Source organism: Arvicola amphibius, chromosome 12 (assembly GCF_903992535.2).
Source record: "Arvicola amphibius chromosome 12, mArvAmp1.2, whole genome shotgun sequence".
NCBI classification, from domain to species: domain Eukaryota; kingdom Metazoa; phylum Chordata; class Mammalia; order Rodentia; family Cricetidae; genus Arvicola; species Arvicola amphibius.
The window spans coordinates 39,934,002-39,957,444 of NC_052058.2; the positions used below are offsets into that span (position 1 = coordinate 39,934,002).

The window sequence follows — 23,443 nt, forward strand, 5'->3', positions numbered from 1 at the left end:
TTTGTCATTGTACTTTTATTTAAATTTATTTATTTATTATTAAAAATTTCCACCTCCTCCCCTCCTCCCATTTCCCTCCCACTCTCCTCCCTCCCCCTGCCTCTCCAGTCCTAAGAGAAGTCAGGGTGTCCTGCCCTGTGGGAAGTCCAAGGTCCTCCCCCTCCATCCAGGTCTAGGAAGGTGTGCATCCAAACAGACTAGGCTTCCAAAAAGCCAGTACATGCAGTAGAATCAAAACCCAGTGCCATTATCATTGGCTTCTCAGTCAACCCTCATTGTCAGCCACATTCAGAGAGTCCGGTCTGATCACATGCTTGTTCAGTACCCGTCCAGCTGGCCTTGGTGAGCTCCCATTAGATCGGTTGTACTGTCTCAGTGGATAGACGCACCCTTTGCGGTCCTGAATTCCGTTCTCATGTTCTCTCTCCTTCTGCTCTTCATCTGGACCTTGGGAGCTCAGTCCAGTGCTCCAATGTGGTTCTCTGTCTTTATCTCCATCCATTGCCGGATGAAGGTTCTATGGTGATGTGCAAGATATTCATCAGTGTGGCTATGGAATAAGGCCAGTTCAGGCACCCTCTCCTCTGCTTCCCAAGGACCTAGCTGGGGACATCTCCTTGGACACCTGGGAACCGCTCTAGAGCCAAGTCTCTTGTCGACTGTAAAATGGCTCCCTTAATTAAGATATCTTCTTCCCTGCTCCCACATCCATTCTTCCTCCATCTCAACCATCCCATTCTCCCAAGATCTCCCCAATCCTCCTCTTCCCCCTTCTCTCTCCCCCTCTCCCCTTCCCCCCATCCTACCCCTGTGCTTCCCACTTTTGTCTGGAGATCTTGTCTACTTTCAATATGCAGGAGAATAAATATATGTTTTTCTTTGGGTTCACCTTCTTATTTAGCTTCTCTAGGATTCTGAATTATAGGCTCAATGTTCTTTGTTTATGGCTAGAATCCACTTATGGGTGAGTACATATCATATTCCTCTTTTTATTTTCTGTTTCTATCCATTTGCATGCAAAATTCAAGATGTCATTGTTTTTTACTGCTGAGTAGAACCCTAATGTATATATGTGTCACACCTTCTTTATCCATTCTTCTGTTGAGGGGCACCTAGGTTCAACCTCCTTAGCAATCAGGGAAATGCAAATCAAAACAACTTTGAGATACCATCTTACACTTGTCAGAATGGCTAAAATTAAAAATACCAATGATAGCCTATGCTGTAGAGGATGTGGGGTAAAGGAAGCACTCATCCATTGTTGGTAGGAATCCAAACTTGTGCAACCACTTTGGAAATCGGTGTGGTGGTTTCTCAGGAAACTGGGAGTCAACCTACCTCAGGATCCAGCAATTCCACTCTTGGGAATATATCCAAGAGATGCTCAATCATACTACAAAAGCATTTGTTCAACTATGTTCATAGCAGCACTATTTGTAATGACCCAATGATTCTTGTAGTCTCTTGTCAGGCATGGTTTCTCTGACTGAGGTGAGGGCTAGACTTCTGCTAGCTTGAGTGGCTTCTGATCCAGCAGGATTCTCACCCTGAGTTGGGGGCTGGTGTACGGTGACAAGGAGGAGAGGGTTATTGGGGACAGTGTTTGGGGGTACCAACAGAGTGGAGGAGGTCTGTAGGTTGGTGGCCTACCTGGAGTTCTGGTGACTGTGGTGGTCTCTGGTCCAGAAGGGAGTCTCTGACTGAGTTGGGGGGCTGAGATATGGCAATGGGGAGGGGATGGGGATTGGTGACAGTGTTGGAGTGTGGCATTGAGTGAGTGGAGGAGGTCCATGGATAGGAGTCTCTGAGGTCTTCTCGCAGGCCTGGCCTATATTTGGGCAGAGGGCATTTGTCAGAGTTGAGAGCTGGTTTAATGGCAGACAAAGCCTGTGGTTGGGCATGGGGTTTCTGTCCAAGAGAATGGAGAGAGTTGGGGGCAGGTTCATGGGTGGCTGGTCTACCTGGTCTTCTGGCAGATGTGGTTTGTGGTCAGTTTTTTTTTGAAATTTAATTCCAGTCAATTACATGAGAGAAAATGATCTCTAAAGATTTGATAAACCTCATCTTAAAACTCTCCTTCTTGGTAGGTAAGATAGTTAGTGACCTTTTACTTCTTTTTCAATGCTTTGTGATTAATAACACACCACTCATTCTAATATTCCCTATGATAACTTAAATAATTTTAAATTAGCTTATAATATCAATTTTATCTGATATACAGATTGCTATAAAGTCCATTGGACATAACATAAATTTATGTTGTCATTTGTACCTATATCAGCATAATATTCCATTTCTTTATTGATTTGTCTATTTATTATACTGTTTCTATAGTCATTGGTAATGTGTCAATTAGTTGATAAAAGAAGTCACCATCTCAGATGCTCACAAGAGCACTCAGTTTTCTTTCTTATGCTGTTTTTTTTCCCAGTGTGCTGAACTTTAAAGATATTGGTTGAACTTCTCTGGATTCAACCAAATAGGCTGGGCCCAGAATGTCTAGGTGAGTTAGTATTTATTCTGTCATGCAGTTACCCTGCCAGCAGTGGCTACCAGCAACATGTTCTTTCTAGGGCTAGGAAAGAAGCATAATAGGTCACACTTAGCCCGTGAGCACCCTTGATGCTGCTGCTTCCTTCCAGCTTGCTAAGTCATTAAGCCAAGTCAAACATCAGGAGGGCTAAATGTTTATTCCTGGGGCTCAAGTAGACCCCTCTGTAATGTACTTTAGCAATGAAATGGACACAAAATTCTATAATAAGAAAGAAACAAAGGAGTGGAAATAAGAAGTCAAACTACCATTGTCATGCCTGCCAACTATTTATTTATTTATATGACCAGTTACATTTTAATTACTATTTCTGATTTTTTTCATTAATACAGTCATTCCCCTTTCACCTTTTCTTTTTTGTTATGGTGTCTTACTATGCCACCAAGGCAGGCTGGATACTCACTACATAGCCCAGGATGGCCCTCCTATCTCAGCCTCCCCAGCACGATAGTCACTAGTATATTCCTCTATACCAAGCCAGATCAAGACCTTCTTCTTGTTTCTATGCTTATAATACCCTTCTCTCTCCGACTTTAACCACCTTTGCCTGAGTCTGTAGCATATTTAGAGTGGGTTTTTATGTAAAACTTTAAGTTTTAAACCCCCACCTTTGGGAGTGATCTACCCATTTGATGTATTCAGTAAATGCCAGTTCTCTTCTCAGCCTATGGGCCCGGAAGTTGTACCAATGGGTAAAAACCCAGCCCTGAGAGGAGACTAATTAACAATGGGGGCCCTTCCAGGTACCTGGCAGGCTCCTTCTAGCAGGGGTGGAGAGGGGACATGGCATCTTGAGTAAACATGGACCAATGACCCTTGAATAGCCAAAATACCAACCACAGAGTCATGGGAAGTAACCTGGGCCCACTCTATTCTGGGGGAAAACAAACCTCTCACATTATTTGGTAATATAAAGGGTTTCAATGAGTGGATGTGAGCTTGGAGGAAGTCAGGCATGAAAGGTTATGTCAGGGACTTGGGCCACTTGATCAGCCTCTGACTGCAAGCAGTGGATTCTCTGGCAACCCAAGGTCAAGAAGCCTTGGCCTGTTGGCTGCCAAGCTTCTTTCCTCAATCTCTTACTGTGTCTTTCTTATGTGTCCAGGCCTGGGTTATACTCTAGGGACAACAATAGTTCCTGCCCAAGGAAAGTATCAACACTGGTGAAGTAGATCCAGATGTCAGTCTGCCAGCAAAGTGGCAGAACTGAGGACATGCTGTGAGGGTGTGTCTGTTTCAGAAGGCTTTCTTGAGCATCGGCAGTTTGGGGGCACTCTGCCAGGTGAGCAGGCTACTAATGAGCTAGATGGGATCCTCTTATTCTGCCTGGGTTGGAACTGTGCACAGACAAGGTAAAGCTATTCCAGTGCTGACAATTCTCAGTCCTTAGAACCTAGTGTAGCAAAAAGAGTGGGGGGAAGTGGTGTGGGACAATTCTGTGTTCAGTCAATTATGTTTTAAATAAACACTGTTTGGCCAGTAGTGAGGCAGGAAGTATAGGTGGGACAACCAGACAGGAAATAGAGGCGGGACAAGGAGAACAGAAGAATTCTGGGAAGGAGGAAGCCCATTCCTCCACAGTCCTGTCAAGACACCGAAGAAGCAGGATGTGACCTGCTCCACTGAAAAAGGTACTGAGCCATGTGGCTGACATGGATAAGAATAATGGGTTAATATAAGTTACAAGAGTTAATAAAAAGCCTGAGCTAATGGGCCAATCAGTTTATAACTTATGGGGAGACCTCTGTGTGTTTTTCTTTGGGACTAAACGGCTGGGGAACTGGGCAGACAGAACCCCAACAAGCAGGACCTCATGTTACAACCCAGAAATTAACATATAGACTGGAACACCAGAGCCTTAAGACTTCAAACTTTGAAGGCTAAAAGCTTGTTACTATAGGCTCTAGAAGCAAGAGACTTTTGGATCTGGGCACTTAGACTGGAGACTTATCATTCTGGTCTTTAACCATCAGGAGCCCCAGAACTTACCAAATATTTTCAAGTTTTGGTTTCTAACAGCATTGAGTGTTGATGCTGTCTATAGGAGGCAGCATCAAGTGGCAGTAGGCTGGACCTTCTCATATCATAGTGCAGATACAGGTCCTATAGCAACATACAGGTCTAGTGTGCAGGATCCCAAACCCTTGACAGCAGCTAGTTCTCAGATCTAGAGTTTCTGAGACCCTTGGACATGAAGGCTTGATAGTTCACTGAAACCCTCCCAGTGACCCGGGCCTATAGTTGATCATCTTCAGTTCTTCACAGACTTGGTTGGCTCCATTGTCTCTGCTCTCAGTTGTCTCTTCCCTAGCTCCTCTCTGGATTGCTTCAGTTGCCTCTTGTCATGATTGCTGCTACCATAATCAATGTGGCAGTTGTTGCTTCCTTCATCCCTGTCTTCACCTTCTTCCTCTGTGTTACCAGCTCAGCATACCATAGTGATTAATGGTAAACATGAAAAGTAGGCAAGGAAAAAACACTGGATTGAAGCCTTTGTTGAAACTGTAGGGGAGGCAGTGAAGCAATGAAGAAGAGTTCGTTCCAGTTGTCTCACAAATCTGACTTAAATAGTCAAATGTTGTATTTGTACCAATAACAGTTTTTTATGTAAATGAAACCTGTTGTTTGTAGCAATCAGCACAATCCCTCTACAGATAAGGGATTACATTTATTTCAATCACAATGGTCCTTAATATAAATGAAAGACTGCATTTACACTATCACAGGCCTTCTACTGGATCGCCATGGAAAGTGGTCCCCATCTGGTCTGAGAAGAATTGGTTATAGGCTATCAGCAAGACTTATCCAAAAATGGCCACTCTAAGCTGTTTGAAACATTCATAGTTAAGACTATGCCTTGAGAGTCAGAATTGTGGTTCAGCATCAGGCTGCTGTGTAACTTCTTCGATATAGTGTTCAAAGATGATTCATGGCATTTCTTCTGGTCATATGTCTTATGGTACTTGGTTTAAGGAACAACCACAGGAGGGGAAGGCCTGCCAATTAGGGAATCTAGTCATCCTGCTCCCCAATATCTTAACTTATTTGAAAGGTGGTATTTATAACCTTAATAGTATTTACAATGCTGTAGCAATGTTTACCTTCTGCCCTGTGCCCCAGGGAGAGGTTGGTCCTTCTATCTCAGGCACACAGCATCAAGAGAACAAAACTCCTATTTGATCATAATAATTTAAAAGGTGCGTGGTAGGCAGAGACAAAAGGATCTCAGAGAGTACACGGTCAGCCTGGTCTACATAGTGAACTCTAGTATAGCCAGGACTTTATAGAGACCTTGTCTCAAAATAAACAAACAAAAACAAACAAATAACAACAACAAAAGAGATATGGGGTGATCAATAATTAGGCAACCAAATAATCAATTTTACATGTGGACAAATAATAAGCTGCAATTAAATCAGAGAATTAAAATTTATCAACACAGCATTTATTCAAAATTGAGTGGTTAGGAAAGCCCCTTATCTTGAGATATCTCAGCTGAAATCCAAGTAACAACCAACACTCAAAGATAGAAGGAATGCCTGAGCAGAGAGGACAGCTGTGCCACTGGCCACATTCAGTCTGAATTTATTATCTACACCTATTTCTTCTCACGTGGCTGGAGAGATGGCTCACTGGCTGCAGTGGACATAGGTTTGGTTTCTGGTGCCCATGTGGCAGCTCATACTTTTCTGTAACTCCAGTTTCAAGTTATCTGATGCCCTCTTCTGGCCTCCTCAGGACTAGTCATGCCCAGGTGCATACATATACACTCAGACAAAGTATTCATACCCCCCCTCCCAAAAAAAAATAAAAGAAATTTTTAAAATCTATATTCATTTCCTCTTATGCCTAGGTCTGGAATTTGCCTGAAGGAGACATTTAATACATGTTCTGAATGAAGAGGAAGGAGGGAAGTGACGCAGGACCTCATCTAATTCTACAATAAATGAAACACAAATGAAGGGTAGTTAATTGTCTCAGAAATACTACATGGCAGCTCTTCTCCTTTCCTAATGGAGATGGAGAAGGAGTGCAAGGGGAGGGGGGATGTGACGGGGAGACTTGGAGGACAGGAGGGAGGGGAAACTGTGGTCATTCTGTAAAATAAAGGGGAAAATGTTATTTAAATAAAATAAAATAATGACACGAAACAAAATTAAACACAACAAAAAACAAATGGAGGGCAAACTAGCCACAGCAACCGACAAGAGTTATGTGCTTCTGTGCACATGTGTCCATATCTGTGTACACCTGATTGCGAATGTTTGTCTAGTTCAACATTTATGAGTGCTTCTTGTGAAAAGAATATCTTGACAACCTGGCGATGGATGGAAGGGAAGGGAGGGAAGGGGGAGGAGGAGGGGAGGAGATGGAAATTTTTAAATAAAAAAAATATAAACCATGAAAAAAAAGAATATCTTGACAGAGCCCTGGCAAGAGCCTATGGTTCCAGACAATCAGAGTGTCTAAACTGTAGGGATGGAAATCAGAGAGGGAAGACAGTGGTTGGAAGATTTTAGAATATTAAGGCAGAGAACTGCACAGCACTGAGCCAAGATACAACTAGCATCTTTGAACGGCTGCCCAGTTACAACATCCTTGAAGATAGTTGCTTATTAATCTGGGGTTGAAGGCCAGCCCAGCTTGGTCCCTGGTCACCAGGCTAATAGGCCCAGCATTGAGGAAGCAGCTACCAGAAGCTGGACTAGAGGGGCAATTTTCCTTCTACTAGCGCTTCGCCTTAAAGAAACACTGTAAGTCTTTTCAGGATGAAAGTGGTGGGATCCTGGGTTTGGAGTCTGGCTGCTGAGCTTGAACCTTATAAGGTTCTAGTAAGGGTCTAGTGGGGTCAAAAGGCCCATTTATGCCTGTATCTTTTTCAGATCTGGGCTATCTGTGCTCTTTCTAGATCTATGTGACCATATGCAAACTAAAAGACAGTCATTTTGTAAGGGAAAAATAGAAGAGAAAGGAGGGGTGGTGTCACCGCATGTACAATCAATGTGTGACCATGGATAGTCTCCAGGGTGATTAGAGGACTTTAAAACATATCTACAAAATCTTGAAGGGGAAAGATGGAGAAAGATGTGATCACTAAAGGTGTTTTCAATCTGGTCACCTCTGGTGTGTGCTGGAGAAAGCAACAGTTACGGGAAGTGACAGATAAGTTAAGCAAGCGCAGGTGTAATGGTTGGTTGTTTATCCAGGATCAAGGACTCTGGGATCAGAGGCTGGGACAAAGCAGAGGGACATCCCTGAGAGGCCAGTGACTCAGAGTGGGACCTGGACAGCCCAGATTGTTCTGCTGGGAGAAGCAGCATGTGGGCGCATCCTCCAGGCCCGTGTGAGTAGGCATTGCAGGATCCTGAGCTCTCCCTAGCAGAAATGGCCTTCTGGTGTGATCTCAAGCCCAGAGACCTTTCCTGTGTAAAGGGCCCATGATCCAAGAAAACGTTATTTTGAGTGTGTTCTGTGTCCAGCAAATGCCTGTCACAAAACAGAGGCTTTGTAGATGCTACTGACCAAATGTTGGGAAAATAACCACAAGTTTGAGAGTAGGTGAGGTCTAAGCATGTAAATTAGGCAGTTTAATTTGAAATATAAGTCATATCTGACTGAGAAATAGACATTGTGGGCCCTCTCTAAGTCTAGTTTGAGACTCCCTGGGGAGGGAAAAAGTGGGGAATTGGGACTCATGTAAAATAGAAGAGGAGACAAGAGAAAAGTCTATGGTCCCTTGAGTGCTGGGCATTCTACATTCCTGCCAGAGCACATTAACATGGTTGGTTTAAAATTTTCAGTCTATAGAGCTGCAGAGTGAAGTGTGCTTCACCTCACCGCAGGGACTCTGGGCTTCTTGGGAGAACAAGCCCTTGACCCTTTGCATCTTTCTTGATTCTAGCCCTGATCTGACTCTTACTTTTGTTGCAGTAGCCTCTTGTGTCACCTGCATTAAGTAGGTCAGAGCTAGACTGTGTGATATCCCTCACATCTGCTGTCCTCAGCCCAGGGGATAGGGTGCCAATGACTAAGAGCAAGTGCCATGAACCAAATCATGGTAGAAATTATCTTTTTGACTCTTTTTTTCCCTCTAAGGACCATGCTCCTGCTTCCTTTGCTACCTGTCCTTCTCCTGTGTGTGTCAGGCATATCATCTTCAAAGTCCCAAACCTGTGAGGATGCCCTGAAGACTTGCTCTGTCGTAGCCTGTGGCAGAGATGGGAGAGATGGACCCAAAGGGGAGAAGGGGGAACCAGGTATGTAGCACTGTACTCTGGCTTTCTACACTTTTCCCTCCAATGGGGGACTGTTCTGTGTCCCCAGGGATGGAGTTCAGGGACCCGGGGAGACTTGGCTTTCATGATGGCAGGTGTTCTTCCCTTCAGAATGATCTCTTTATAGTGTTACTGCTTCCCAATCAAAAAGCTGTGCCTAACAGCTTTCCTGAGTCTCTCTTTCAAACAGGGATCTGTGAGGAGCCATTGTCCCTCAGGTATCCAGACCTGGAAGTTAGAAAGCTCTGTTTACTCTGGGTGACCAATAGCTAGCTCTTTAGCTCCTTCCTGGAGTTGATAGGAATCAAGACTTGAACATGTGGGGAAAGAGAAAGAGGAAGAGTCACCAGGTCACGCTACCTTTATCTCCCAACAGGTCAAGGGCTCAGGGGCTTGCAGGGCCCTCCAGGAAAATTGGGGCCTCCAGGAAATGTAGGAGCTCCTGGAAGTTCAGGACCAAAAGGCCAAAAAGGGGATCCTGGAAACAATGCAGGTATGAGAATACCCCAGCATGACTAACTTGATGGGGGTCCTAGGAGCAGAAGGCCATGTTGAGGTGACTCTGATCCTGATGTCTCCCCAGGAGAGGCTGAATCCTGACTGAGTGTCACTTGGGACTTATTGGTATCATGTACCCTCGAGGGCCATTTCCCCATCAGTTCTCCTTAGGACATGGCATTAGCATTTCCTCAGATGAAAGTCCAGTGTGTTCTTTAGGCTATGTGGGAGGAAATGTGCCCCTCCCCATGTCTACTGTCAGAAGAGTTGCATGAAAAAGACCTGTTTCATCAGACTCCCCAGTAATGAGGAATAGAATAGCAGAGCAGCTGTTCTGGAGTGAAACAGAGCAAATTTGGTATGGACAAAAAGAAAACCGGCAGCCCTCCTGTTAATATCTGTCCATCACTCTGCCAAAGGAGTTGAAGGTACTAAAGAGTTTGCCTGGAGCTTGTGGAGATGTCACGGTTGGTAAAATGCCTGATATACAAGCATGAGGACCTAAACTCAACCCCTGGAGCCCATATTGAAAACAAAAGAAGGAAAATTTCCCTTATTCTGGCACACATTTGTAATCCCAGCTCTGGGGAGGCAGAGATAGGCGCATCCCTGGGGCTCGCCAACCAGCTAGTCTGGCCTACTCTGCAAACTCTAGACCAACTAGAGAGCCTGTCTCTAACAAAGATGGCTCCCGAGGAATGACACCCTAGGTTGATCTCTGACCTTTACACATAGACACATACACATCAACACACATATGAACACATACATACAAACAGCAGAGAGAATTTACCGGTGATAAGAAATAAAAAAGAACTGCAAAGAAAAATCACAGGCTAATGAATTTTTTTATAAATTAGTATAATATTGCAATATTAAGCACTCAATTTAAACAGAAAGTAGAAGAGCTACATTAACAGGTCATTAGGTAGGTAAAGCAGCAATTATTTTTCCCATTTGTTTCTTTAGCTGTCATAGTTTTCTGAAATAATCTTACTTTTTAGTTAGCCTTAGCATATTAAAACACTGATGCATGTACATATTCATGTGTGTGCAAATAGATATGTGAGGGGTATGCATGTGTCTGCATGTAGGTGTAATCCAGAGGTCAAACTCAGGTATTGTTCTTAAGATAGAATCCATCATGTTTTTTTGAGTCAAGGTCTCTCACAGGCCTGAAACTTACCAAGTAGGCTAGACTAGCTGGCCAGTGAGCCCCAGAGATCCACCTGTTTGTGACAGTCTGGCACTGGGATTCCATGCTTAGCTTTTATGCAGGTTCTGGGAATGAAACAGGTCCCAGAAAAATCACTTTGCCTACTGAGCTTTCTTCCAGGTTTTGAGCTTTTACCCCCCTTCCCCCGTCCAGTGTCTGAGTCTCCAGGTTAAAGTTTTGTCACTAAGTGCCCTCTTCCTGATGCTCTTGTAGAGGTTGAGGCAAAGGTGCAGCATTTGGAGGCAGAGATAAGGACCTTGAAATCAGAACTGGAGTACACCAAGAAGTGTAAGTTTTCCCTCAGCCCCCAGGGTGTTTTTCCTACAGAGGGATTTAGGGTTGGGGAGAGTGACAGTTCTTTGAAAGCTTGCTGTTTTCTTGTAATATATATTATACTTGCCTTGGGATTGGGGAGGTTGCTCAGTGGATAAAAGCACATGCCACACAAGTCTGATGATTTGAATCTAATCCCCATAACCTAGAGGGGGACAAGAGAACCAACTCCTAAAGGTTGTCCTCTGACTTTCACACAAACACTGTGGTGTGGACACACACACACACACACACACACACACACACACACAGAGAGAGAGAGAGAGAGAGAGAGAGAAACAGAGAGAGACAGAGACAGAGAGACAGAGACAGAGAGACAGAGAGAGATAGACAGGAGGGGGAGAAAAACACACACAAAGACATAATTTTTAAAGGATATCATACTCCAGGAAGTATAATAACTCACTCCATAGCATACAGCTTGCAGACAGCAGCAAGAAAGGGTTGGGTGGAAGTCTCTTTTTTCCAACTTCTTTGCAGTTTGCTCCTCATTTACTGTTCTTACCTGACAATTGGTTCCTTTCTCTTATTCTGGTGCCCAAATGGGGTGGTGGAATCCACGTGTGCCACCCTGTGCTCACCTGTGCTGCTGTCTGTCTCTGACTGATGTTGATGTCAATAGTGGGCTATCCCAGGAGGGTCAGGCTGTTTTCAGAAGGCTATGGACACCTTACCTGGCTCAATAGTTCTTCCTGGTCATACCTTCTTCCTAGGTTCTGGCCTAGCGTCAGACCTGAGACTTGAATTCTCAGGGGATGTTTTCAACAGGTCCTGACTGGACTCTACACCAAGTAAAGCCTCATCTGCTCTGATTTCAGTGCACGCCTTCTCAATGGGCAAAAAGTCTGGGAAGAAGTTCTTCGTGACCAACTATGAAACTATGCCCTTTTCCAAAGTGAAGGCTCTTTGCGCAGGGCTCCGAGGCACTGTGGCTATTCCCAGGAACGCTGAGGAGAACGAGGCCATCCGTGAAGTGGCCAAAGGCAACGCCTTCATAGGCATCACAGACGAAGTGACTGAAGGTCAATTCATGTATGTGACTGGGGGAAGGCTCACCTACAGCAACTGGAAAAAGAACGAGCCCAATGACCATGGCTCAGGGGAGGACTGTGTCATCATTGTAGACAATGGGGTCTGGAATGACATTTCCTGCCAGTCTTCTTTCATTGCTGTCTGCGAGTTCCCAGCCTGAGGAAGCTGGTGCCTCCATCTCCTCTTTGTCTCCTCTCTGGACTCTCAGTTGCTTCCAAAGAAAATTCAGTACTGGTTTCCCAAGCTTCGTGTTAGCTCATTCGTTTCAGGGGAGTGGATGTATTTGGGTGTGGCCTGAGGATATAAGATGCTGGCCACCACGAGGCACCAGGATCCAGACAAGCAGAGACTGAAAGTCACATCTCTTTTGCTAGGGGCACAATGATGAGTCAGAGGCAACTGTGGAAAAGCTACAGTAAGTCCCCTCTTTTCACATTGTAGGACCAAAGGTGGACAATACCTGTGTCAGAGTGGCAGCTGATTTCAGCCGTCAGAACACCCAATTCCTTCTTTCCATGTATTGGTGCAAAGTGGTGCCAAACATACCTGTTCGAAGCCAGCCCCGCTCTACAAGATGTTCTTGCATCTTGTGTTTCTTCACAGGGAGCTGTATTTGGTGGAGAGTAGAAGAGAGTTAACACCTTTGGATTCTTACTACACCCCAGGTATAGTCTAGCCAGGTGCTTTCTCTGATAGGATTGTTGATTTTAGGGATCATGAACTGTTCCAGGCAACCTCTGTTTACACGACCATAACAAAGGGCAATATTCTACATGAGTAACCAATAGCAGTCCTGAGAACCCCACATCAAGTAACTGTGTCCTCTCTTTACCCACTGCTCCCAGAGAGCGAACAGCAGCATCACTGTATGGGACTGGTTTGATACTGTGTGCCAGCAATGTGGAAGGAGGCATGGCCATTCAAATGGCTCCCATGTCATCGATGTTGGTCCCCACTGCCCAGCATCCCTTTCCTTGACTGCTACACCCTCTCATTATGGATCCGTAAGCCCATTGATAGTGCACAGGGAGGAAAAACTCTATAGTTAGCTTCTTGTCCTAAGCATAAAATGATGCCACATCAGCAGTCAGCCGCTGGACCTCCTTCTTGAGCAGTCCAAGGTTTTGAACTATGGAATTTTTGCTTTCCAGCTGTCTCAGGGTAGATGGAACTGAGATTTGGTAGCAAAGTGCAGTGAGCCAGAAGAAGCTGGGTGCTGGTTCTTGCTGCTTGCCATTCACAAATGCGATCAGAAACCATTTCATGAACGAGCCAAGAGTCGCTTTCTCACTTAGTGAGAAGCCTTTGCTCACATCCATTTCTATTTTACTTTTCTTGGGCTCTGAATTACCAGGAAAAACACTCCATAGTCATTAAGTGCTCAGTGATTGATCGATGTTTGTTCAAAGGAAACAGCAAACATTCCCAAACGGATGGATAAGTTGTTTGCTGGGTGGTCAATGTCATGACGGGCTCCTTTTCAGCAGCTGTGGGAACTAGGTTGGGACCTACAGAAGGTACCAGGCCAAGCAGGTGCCAGGACCATGTGCCTTGGTTTTTTTTTTAATCACACTTAAATGTCACATTCATGAAATTCCTTCAGACTATAAGCACTGATGATGTAGAACAGAATGATTCCCTGCTTCGTTTCAAATCCAGATGTTTAATCACAGGCACAGGGGAACTGCTTAAGATTCAGAAGCACCTAGGCAGAATATTCTAGAATCATAAGTGCATATTATCTAGGAAATGGGAACTTGGGGTTTGAATTATGTCTGTGAGTCAGTTTCCTTCCACAGAAATGCATACACAGCCATTAGGGGCATGGTTTGCTTCACACGACAAAGGGGAAACAGGCACTAAAAGATTGGGATACTCCAGGTCCAGGTTCCAGTCCACATTTGGCATGATAGAACGGAAGAGCCTGCTCAGCAGGACAGTCTTTCTCTGGAGTCTCTCATCTCTGCTGCTGACACTTCCAGCTGTGTTCCAGCCAGAGGTGGGGGCATAAAGTTTCAGCTTACGCCAGATAACCTCCTTCCTGACTGGGTCCAAGAAAGCTCCTTTCTCTGTGGCTGTCAGAGGTCAACCAGCACCAGGGCCCACGCTTTGGGCTGCAAATCAACTTACTGAGCCTCTGACCTGTTTGCTCACCATTGGGTAAACAATCTGTCCTTTCCTAATTGCCAGGAATTGGGGTCCCCGCCCCCCTCCCGGACACCATTAGCCATGAAAGAATCAGCTGTCATCTGCGGCCCAGGCTAGAGATGCTGGGAAGTGGGTTTTATCAAGAGATGTTACCCTGGTAACCCCGAGTGGCTGGTGGATTGCTGGGAAAATGAGAGGTACATCTGACAAGAGATCAATTGGGAAGCAATGACCTGTGTAGGGCAAAAGTCCATAAGCCAGAACTAGTGTGGTCCTGGCAGATACAGTCGTTGCATTGAAAAGAAGTGGAATTCAGGTAGGCATTTACAAACTAAGCATCAACCTTGGGCTAAGTTAGCCACTGGCAGCATGAGGCTTAGCCTGTCTTGTCCTGGTGGCCCATGGGTTTGTGCACTTCATGGGGCAGTTCAGAGCAGTGACTGGCAGAATTGACTAGAACCATGACATTGTCTGAGGACTCTGGCCCTCTGCTGGGCCCTGTTAAAAATCTCAAAAGTCTTTTGCCTTGGTGAAGTTCTCAAGTGTTCTAGACATTTGGCAGAATTTGGAAATGACTGATGCAGGAAAACAACAGTCACCCTGGTGGCTTGTGTATACCTCTCACCCATGCCAGGAGGCAGAATTTCTTCATTCTTTGGAGGTCCCTCATGATGTAAAGGGGTCCTGTTTTATTTATAGGATATGTCCATCAACAGTTTTTCCCAACCCACCCCAGCCTACAACCATCGCTGCTCCAAACCCATCCCAACACATCCCAAGGTCTTACCACCTCTGTGGCTTTACAGAATAGGGCTAAGATCGGAACAGCTTTGCTGTGTTGTCAGAACGTGGGTGGTGCTGGGTTCATGAGGCTCATGTAAGCACTTGTGCGACCAGGCTCAGACTGTTATACATATTTATGGACATATGGAATTATATGTCGTGTGTCTGTAAGACAACCAACAGACCCAAAACCTTGAACTCCCTACACCAGCGGATTGTTGCCAGAAATTCATTCCAGCCCTCTTCCATCTGTGTCCAGGCCTCTCTCTGCCTCCCCTTCTTTTTGGAACGTTCCACAGGCTCTGGGTGAATAGTATTCATGTTGGTCTTGATCTTGTACAAACTACCTACAAATGGCCTTATGTGTGTCTAGAAAACCATGGAATCAGCAGCGGCTGTCCAGATACTAGCAGAATCTTGTGCGAATCTTAGATCTTGCCAGTATTGCCTTCATTCAATTCATCGGGCCAGGGATGCTAAGGTGGCCCCTACTCCAGCCTTAAGGTCTTTTCCATCTTTTTATTTTCCTCTCAGCACTGTAGATATTTGGTGTCAGTTTGGACATTTATTTGGTTTAAGTTACAACAGTGTGACAATGTAATGATGGGTTCAAATTCTGACTACAGTGTTGCAGCTACAGTCTCAGTGCTTTTGTGCTCTTTTTGGTGAAGTTGGAATAACACTTGTGCATAATTCATAAGATTGTCACCAGGGACAGATAAGCTGTTATTAGTGAAGCAATTATGACAACATTTGCTTACAAATAATGCAAGACTAGCAGTGGCCCTGCCTTGGTAAGCTTTCCAAAGCTACACGGCTCACCTCAGCAGACTAGGATCCAGAAAAGGGGGGGGGGGAGCCACTTACAAGTTCAATTGATGGCTGATGAATGGATTCATGAATGAACAAATGAGTGAATTAGTGAATTCACCCCCAAGATGTGAGATTCAATTCATTTTTAGAGATTAACTTGGGGACAGTCTGGATTCCAGAAAAGCAGTAAAGTAAGCTCATTTTGGAAGATGGCTATAGGCATAGATTACATTCCCAGGTAGCCTAGAAATCCCTAGCCTAGTCATCAGTGACGTCATGCTGCCCTCTGCTGGTTGTCTTGTAGGCAGGGCCAGCAAACTCTAGAGAATCTCACAAGCCATGGGTGGATGGGTTGTGGGAGTGGGAGCTCAGGAGAGCCTTAGGCTCCCTCCCATTGCTCCCATAGGCTTCTTGCTTGCAACTTGGGGGTGGTCCTGTTGCTTTGTCTCTGCTGTCCTGGTTGCTGCACCCACTTAGATTGTGTGTCTACCTTTCAGGCCACAGGTAGACATCTATAGATGTCTCGTATAGATAGATGACCATAGATCCACAGGCAGACATCTATAGATGTCTCATATAGATAGATGACCATAGGTTCACAGGTAGACATCTATAGATGTCTTGTACAGATAGATGAGCATAGATCCCCAGCGTGCCAAGGCTCTGCAAGAATACCCCATTCCTTCCATTAGTGCCTGCTCCATTTCAAATCTTTAGAGAAGAATGACTATGCCACCTTCACCCTCTTTCCTGCCCACATATTTACATCCTGGGTGACTTCATATTTCTTCAAGACAGGATGTCATTGCTGCCGTGTGGTTTTCTGGATCGAGTGGAGTGCCTTTTCCCTTTGCTTTGCAACAGCAGGGAAAAACGGTGGACTTTTCTTTGGATCAGGTTCTTTCTGGGGACTCAAAAAATCATTTATTTGTGACATTTGCAGGGACTCCAATCAATCTCAACAGTGAGGGGATATTCCACTGGGGACCTGTAACTAAGTACTCTCTACACAGCCTGTGGGAACCCATAGGCAGAGGGCCAGTGCACAGGGGGATGGTGGCTAGATCTTCCATACCTCACAAGAAAAGGGTCTTGTTGTGGCACCAGCTGAAGCTAGGCTCTTCAGCATTGTCCTTGCTTTTGGTCCTGTAGCCCAACCTGAGGAAGGCCCAGGATTCCTTCCGAGGTTCTAGACAGTGTCTTTACTTTTCTTACCAATGAAATTCAAGGACATTTCTCTTGCTAAATGTCTCCCAGACTGCTGAGTGGTGTCCTCTTAAACCAAGGATGTTGAACATCAGCACGTCTATCCCATTCCTAACCCTTGTCAGTGATGGACATAGTAACTAGCCACTTCCTACACTGCCTGGCTGAGACCCTGGAAGTCATTTAATGCTGTAATAATTACGAAGAAGCCCATGAAGAAAAGATATCATGGCCCGGTTCCACCCAGTGCCCCTGAAATGCCCAGCTGTTCCTGTAAGAATCTATGGCTACAATCATCAAAAATGTATTGCCAGAATCAAATGCCAAACTGTGCAGAGATCACTGTGCCCACCTTGCCAATCCATGTCACCTATGCTGACGGACACTATGAGGTTTTTGGTCACCCTCTTGCATGTGCCTCTTCTCACTGACACATGCAGTCATGTGTGGCCACCCAGTATATGATGGAGAAGCATGTGAACTATGAATGACCCTTGCTCGTTTCTCACATTTAAGCCATTTCACAGCTATTTCTGTGTCCTAGTACTTGGATAAAATACAAGAATCATGAATCAGGTCTTCCTCTGTTCAGTGGTTAACATGGGTAATTATTTATTAAAATTAGAAATTAACTTCATTTCATAATTTGAAAAGAGAAGTGGTATGTATTTCAGCTTTGCAAAGGGAAAGGAAAGTTTTGAAGTGGAGTCAGACACTGCTGTTGCTTAGTCAGCTTTGCCCATTACTGACGGTGTGAAGGATGTGGGCATACCTGTGCCAATGGTTGCTCAAAAGAGCACTGCTCTTCTCCAGGGAACGGTGGGGGGGGCTAATGAAGGAGGTCACCTTGAGCTTAATTAGTGAACCCTGGGGAGATACTTTCAGGGACCTCTCATGGAATCTTATGATCCTTCTACCAGTTGAGTTGCCAGAAAATAGTTGGGGAGCTGAGTGTCTCTTTCCTGGCTTCATGTTGGCACCTGAGAAAGGATGCAGGCTCAGTTCTCCACAGAGAAAACACAGCATTACACGGAACTGTAAGCCACCAAGAACTTCTGGGCAAGAGGCAGAGAATGTGAGCTCAGGCCAGAGGACAAAAGCAGAAAAGAGTGGGGAAGGATGACAACTAAGATCCTATCATGCTTGCCTTTTTCAGTCCTGGCAGGCCTCTAGGATGTCTGCACTGTCTTATTGCTACTTCAAATGGTCCTTGAATTTAAATGGTTTGACTTCTACCTTTCAACATTTTAACAGTGCAAAAATCATATTTGAGATGCGGACTTTACCAGGATAGAACTGCTCTGGTGTGTTTCTCTCTCAAGATGCTGGGAAGCACCAGTGAGCTTTAATTGTCAATGAACCCTTATGATCACAAGTGGGACTGACATATTTGGGGGTATTGTGTTTTCACATCTCATTACAAAATACATACCCGCTTATGTATATGTGGCAGTCACCATTTTATTATTATTACTATTACGATGATGATGATGATGATGATGATGATGATGATGCCAGGATGCTCCATAGACTAGGAATTTTAAATAAATGCATTTTCAATTTGTGATTTTTTTTTCAAGACGGGGTGCACCACCACTGCCTGGCTAATGATATGTTTAACTTTCAGTGTGTCTATGGGGGCCATAATTTCATTATAATTCAACAAGCATCTTACTAGGTTGGTGAAATTTTTTATAGATTTATAAGGATTTAGTCTTTTAAACATAATTCTTAAAAAGTCTGACCTTAGCTAGGTGTGGTGGCACATGCCTTTATTTTCAGCAGAGGCAGAGGCAGAGGCAGGGAGATATTGAGTTTGAAGCCAGCCTGATCTACAGAGTGAGTTCCAGGATAGCCAGGGCTATGCAGAGACACCCTCAAAAAATTCTGGCCTCTTAGTAAATTCATTATTTCTATTGTTTTTGCTGACTTTTCCTTTAATCAACTTGAATATTTATTTCTTTTTGTTATTTCAAAACTGTGTTTCTTCCATTTTTACTTTTGGAGTCTTGCCATTATTGTTTTTTCAGTTGGTCAACTTAGAGACAAGACACGTCGATTGGTCTGAGCTTAAAACCTTGGTGCATGCTGACCTTTGACACTTTATATAATAAAAATGACACCGGATGTCTACTTCTGCTTCTTTCTCTCAAGTGCTGGGGTCACAGGCAGAAGGGTATGACCATACCAAGCCTGGAACTTGTTTTTAGAAAGATGAGCACTAATGAGACATGATAGTGCACATATGTAAATCTAGGATTTGGGAGGCATGGCCTGGAAGACTGACATAAATTCAAGACCAGCCTGGTTTGTATAGCAAACTCGAGGCCAGTTGAGATAACAGAGTAAGACACTACCTCAAAAAAAAAAAATAATAAAGAGGAGATGTCTCAGTAGGTAAAGTGCTTGCTATGTAATCACAAGGACCTGTGTTCAGACCCCCAACATCCATAGAGAAAGCCCAGTGGGATGCTTGTCTGCAACCCCAAGGCTGGGAAGGAGGAGGCAGATAGATCCTGGGGGTATCATTGGCCAGCCAGTCTAACTAAGATGGAGAGCTCAAGGTTCTTTGAAGGACTTGGTCTTTATGCAGTAAGGTGGAAAGCAATAAGGGCAGCACATAATTTAGAGTACCGACTCCATGTTCATGCACCCAGGCAATGTACCTTCACACACACACACACACACACACACACACACACACACACACACACACACACACCCCAGGCCTCCTGGTTTTCGTTTTTATATGTAACTAAAAGCTTTTATTTTTCCCCTAACTGCTTGGTCATTTAACTGAACAGTATTAACTGACAAGTCATTTTGGTACCCTGTTTTTATCAGGTGTATATGGTATCTGAACCCGGGTTCAATTTTAGACTATTATATTTTTATTATTCTATTTATTCATATGTTGTTTAGTGTATATTTTTTATCATGCTAGTTTTGTAAAAATGCCTTTAACATAAAATGTGCCAAATCCTACCAAATTACACCATTTTGCTTAATTTCCCCCACTCGGCTAGCTGTCTCTCTTTCCTAAGAGCACTGGAGTCATTTCAGGAGATTCTCCTGCCCTAAGTCACCTTTTCTGCCTGGGGAACATTTCCTAGGAAAGGCACTGAGTTTCTAGAGCTTTCAAAGAATTCAGGAACCCCTCTCTTCCTCATTCCACTCTTGTAGCCTCTCCCTAGCTAGGGTGTTAGGCTTGCTCCAAGCCTGCCACCCACCTTCTTCTCCTCCCTGCTTTGCCCCATAGCCGACCCAGCCCTCTGGTCCCAGACGGTATCTGCTTCCTGGAGTTGCCTCCTGACATTTCAGCTCTGGCCTAAGTCCTGCCACTCATACTTGAAGTGTGAAGGGAAATAAATAGGCAGGTGAGGTCACTGCTCTCTTACTTTAGATCAAAGGGACTGGGGACATCTCGAAAACACTCCACTTGGTCCTTTTAAGCAGGAACTAAGGGTCTCGTTCCCTTGGGTCCCTTGATCATCCATTGTATTTACTCTTCTTACTGAACAAACAGAGAAGGGACCACTTAACTCAGGCAAGTCCCTCTGTGACACAGAGGTGGTTCAGACAAGCAGGGTGACAGCCTATGGACTCCTAAGTGAATGCAGATCAAATATGTTAATATCGGAAAAATGTCTACTTATGGACCCCAGTTCTCACTCATCGTCCAAGTGGAGCCATCTGATCCTCAAGGTGGATACTTCCCATGTTAGTGTGTAAGGTTCCAGAATGCTCGAATGTACAACCTCATGTCCACTAATCCTTTCACGATCACGTGATCACAAAATAGAGGGCACGAGAGAAATAGGTACAGCTCTCATTCTGACCATCTGTAAGTGACATATGCCAGAGGTTTATACCTTTTCATAAGGGCTCTCTCTGAAACATTAGAGAAATCTAGAAAATCTACCATGAGAGTCCTCACAGAAGCCTGGCAGGCACGGATGAGGCCCTGTGGCAATGACATGCCCTGATCTCTGAGCAGCTCAGCAATAACACAAGCAGATGGCTCCCCTCTCTGGTCATCTATTCAGTCTAAATCCACTGTCAAGCACCTCTACTGAGAGCTGCTACAATCCAGGCCTAGAGATTACTTTGCTGCCTCCTTAGGGACCTGAGAGCACCCAATCAAGTCTTTCCATCTTTGTACCCATCCAGTTCTGGATAAGCATTTGATATCTCAACTAACATTTTTTTCCCTTGATGGGAAGGGTTTTCAGGGTGGGGTTGTTTTGTTTTTCAAAAATGCCCTTGAACTTGAATCAGGAGGATTTCCAGATGGTAAGACCGGTTGAAAATTCCCCCAAACAACCAAACAAGTAATTCAATTTTCAGTGGTGTGTGTCAAAAGGATTCAGAGCAAAAATAGGATCCCAGAGAAGGAAAACATCAGAGGGCTCCTCTCATGCTGTGCATTATGGGATGGGGGCTGATTTAGTGGCAGGAGGATCAGGAAGTAGGAGGAGTCTTGAGAACATACATTAATCTAGCTGGACATAGTGACAGACACCTGGGATCCCAGACTCCACAAGTTGAGGGCAAGAGCATGAAGAGTTTGGGGCCAACTCGAGCTGCATAAAAAGACCCTGTTTCAAAAAAAAAAATAAAGTAGGAAAAGAAATAAATGAACATTTTAAAAATAAAATATTATTAAACTAATTAGGGCTTCCCAAGGCAACTGCTGTGGAAGACCCCACTGCAGACGTGTCTGAATAGATGTCAGTGGCTCTCTTGATCTAGGTGACAGTGTGTAGATTATCATATCTCCTAAGAGTTTAAGAGTCACCTAATCCCACCTCCACCTCTTGTTTATGCTAATTCCAAAGGGACTTTGGTTCAAATGCCTGAGGGTAAGATTTAAAACCACTTTGGCCTTTACCTGTGTGTTGAGCAGGGGTGTCTAGGTATTTTAAAACGTAAAATTTGAACTTCCAAAATATTTGCTTCAGTCTTCTCTTTAATCAGGCTGTGTCTACAGCCTCTGAAAGGGGTTGGGGTATCAACATCTTAGACCTTCAGCATTGCTTTTCTCTTTGGAGAGTTCTGCTGGAACCAGCCACATATGTGATACACAGATATATTCATGCAGGCAAAACACTCATACACATAAAAATACATTTAGAAAAAGAAAGAGATTTGGAATCATTATTTGGGTAGGCAATAGTTCCTTTGAGAGGCTCTCCCAAGGCTGTCATGATCGTAATGGAATCTCAGTGGCCGTATTGTTCTGTGTGGTACTATCCCTCCAAACTTAGCTGCTAGTACCAGGATGGGCATCATAGACAAGCAGACTTGCCTCCCTTGGAGTTTTGGACTGGTGGTGGGCCAGTGCTTTTTTACCTCTATGATCTGTGTCTCTGTTTCCTGTCTTTGAACAGTCTAGAACGAACAGTGGTTCTCAACCTTCCCAATGCTGCGACCCTGTCATACAGTTTCTCACAGTGTGGTGACCCCCAACATATTTTGCCGTTACTTCATTAACTATGATGTTGTTACTGCTATGAATCATAATGTAAATATCTGAAAGGGGACCCCAAGAGGTCGTGCCTACAGGTTGAGAATCACCACTCTAGAGACAGGAAGCATGAAGGTGTGTGCAAGAGACATGGATGAGCCGGGAGGTGGTGGCGCACGCCTTTAATCCCAGCACTCGGGAGGCAGAGGCAGGCGGATCTCTGTGAGTTCGAGGCCAGCCTGGTCTACAAGAGCTAGGTCCAGGACAGGCTCTAAAAAAGCTGCAGAGAAACCCTGTCTCGAAAAACCAAAAAAAGAAAAAAAAAAGAAAAAAAGAGAGACATGGATGAATGAAGGGCCCAGGGGGACAGCTCAGCCCCACCTGTTCCCCCACGCTTCTTACACATCCATGGAGGCATCTATTTATAGGAAAGGTTCCACTTTGCTTTAAACAGGATCCAGTTGCTTCCTGATCCTGTCTGTTAAAGGAGCCTCTCTCAGCGCCCTCCACCTGTGTGCCCAGGTGTGGCCTCTGCCACGAACTGTTTGTTCTTCATTGCGCAACTGACCTGTTTTTCAGAAGGTGCTGGGAATTTTCTTTCCCAGGAACAAGGAAAAAAAGAATCTCAGTTGGGGGTTGGCTTCACGTTGTCTGAAAGTGTGGGGCTTTTCTCATAAAACACAGTATCTTATCTACAAGTCATGCCAAGGGACTTCTTGGAAGAGGGGTTCGGTTTGGGTCGGGGAGACTATACAGAAAGGACAATTCCCTCTGGTCTCTAGGACAGGAGAAGTGAGGCTTTCTGACTAGAGAGGGGTTATTTGTGTCCTTTCTAAAGGCCGGTGGTCCACCCAGGTGTCCTTCCCATTTCTCGAACATAGGTATAATTCAAATAAATTTTAGAAGACTGAGTCAAAATCATCCAAATGCATAGAATTGTTAGCTTTGAGGTCAAGAAAAATTTGTTCATGACCCAGCAACTCTACCATCCCAAGTCATCCTTGTCTGAGTCTTCTCCATTCCCTGGACTCACTTTCCACATTTGAAAGATAAGGAGGATGGGGATGGAGAGATTGCTTCGCAGTTAACAGCAATTGTTGCTCTTGCAGAGGACCTGAATT

At 44.6% G+C, this 23,443-nt stretch overlaps 1 protein-coding gene across 2 annotated transcripts; it reads left to right on the top strand.

The window, feature by feature from the left end:
* The first annotated feature begins 7,738 nt into the window (after positions 1–7,738).
* Positions 7,739–12,148, top strand: LOC119827502 (mannose-binding protein A-like). 2 transcript variants are annotated; one of them, XM_038349241.1, is made up of 5 exons: positions 7,740–7,895; positions 8,648–8,808; positions 9,203–9,319; positions 10,754–10,828; positions 11,692–12,148. In XM_038349241.1, the coding sequence occupies exons 2-5, from the start codon at positions 8,652–8,654 to the stop codon at positions 12,063–12,065; spliced, it is 723 nt and encodes a 240-aa protein (XP_038205169.1). In that variant the 5' UTR covers positions 7,740–7,895; positions 8,648–8,651; the 3' UTR covers positions 12,066–12,148. The 2 variants fall into 2 exon arrangements, with proteins under 2 accessions (XP_038205170.1, XP_038205169.1); XM_038349242.1 differs by lacking the exon at positions 10,754–10,828 and having other exon boundaries at positions 7,739–7,895.
* The last annotated feature ends 11,295 nt before the right edge of the window (positions 12,149–23,443 follow it).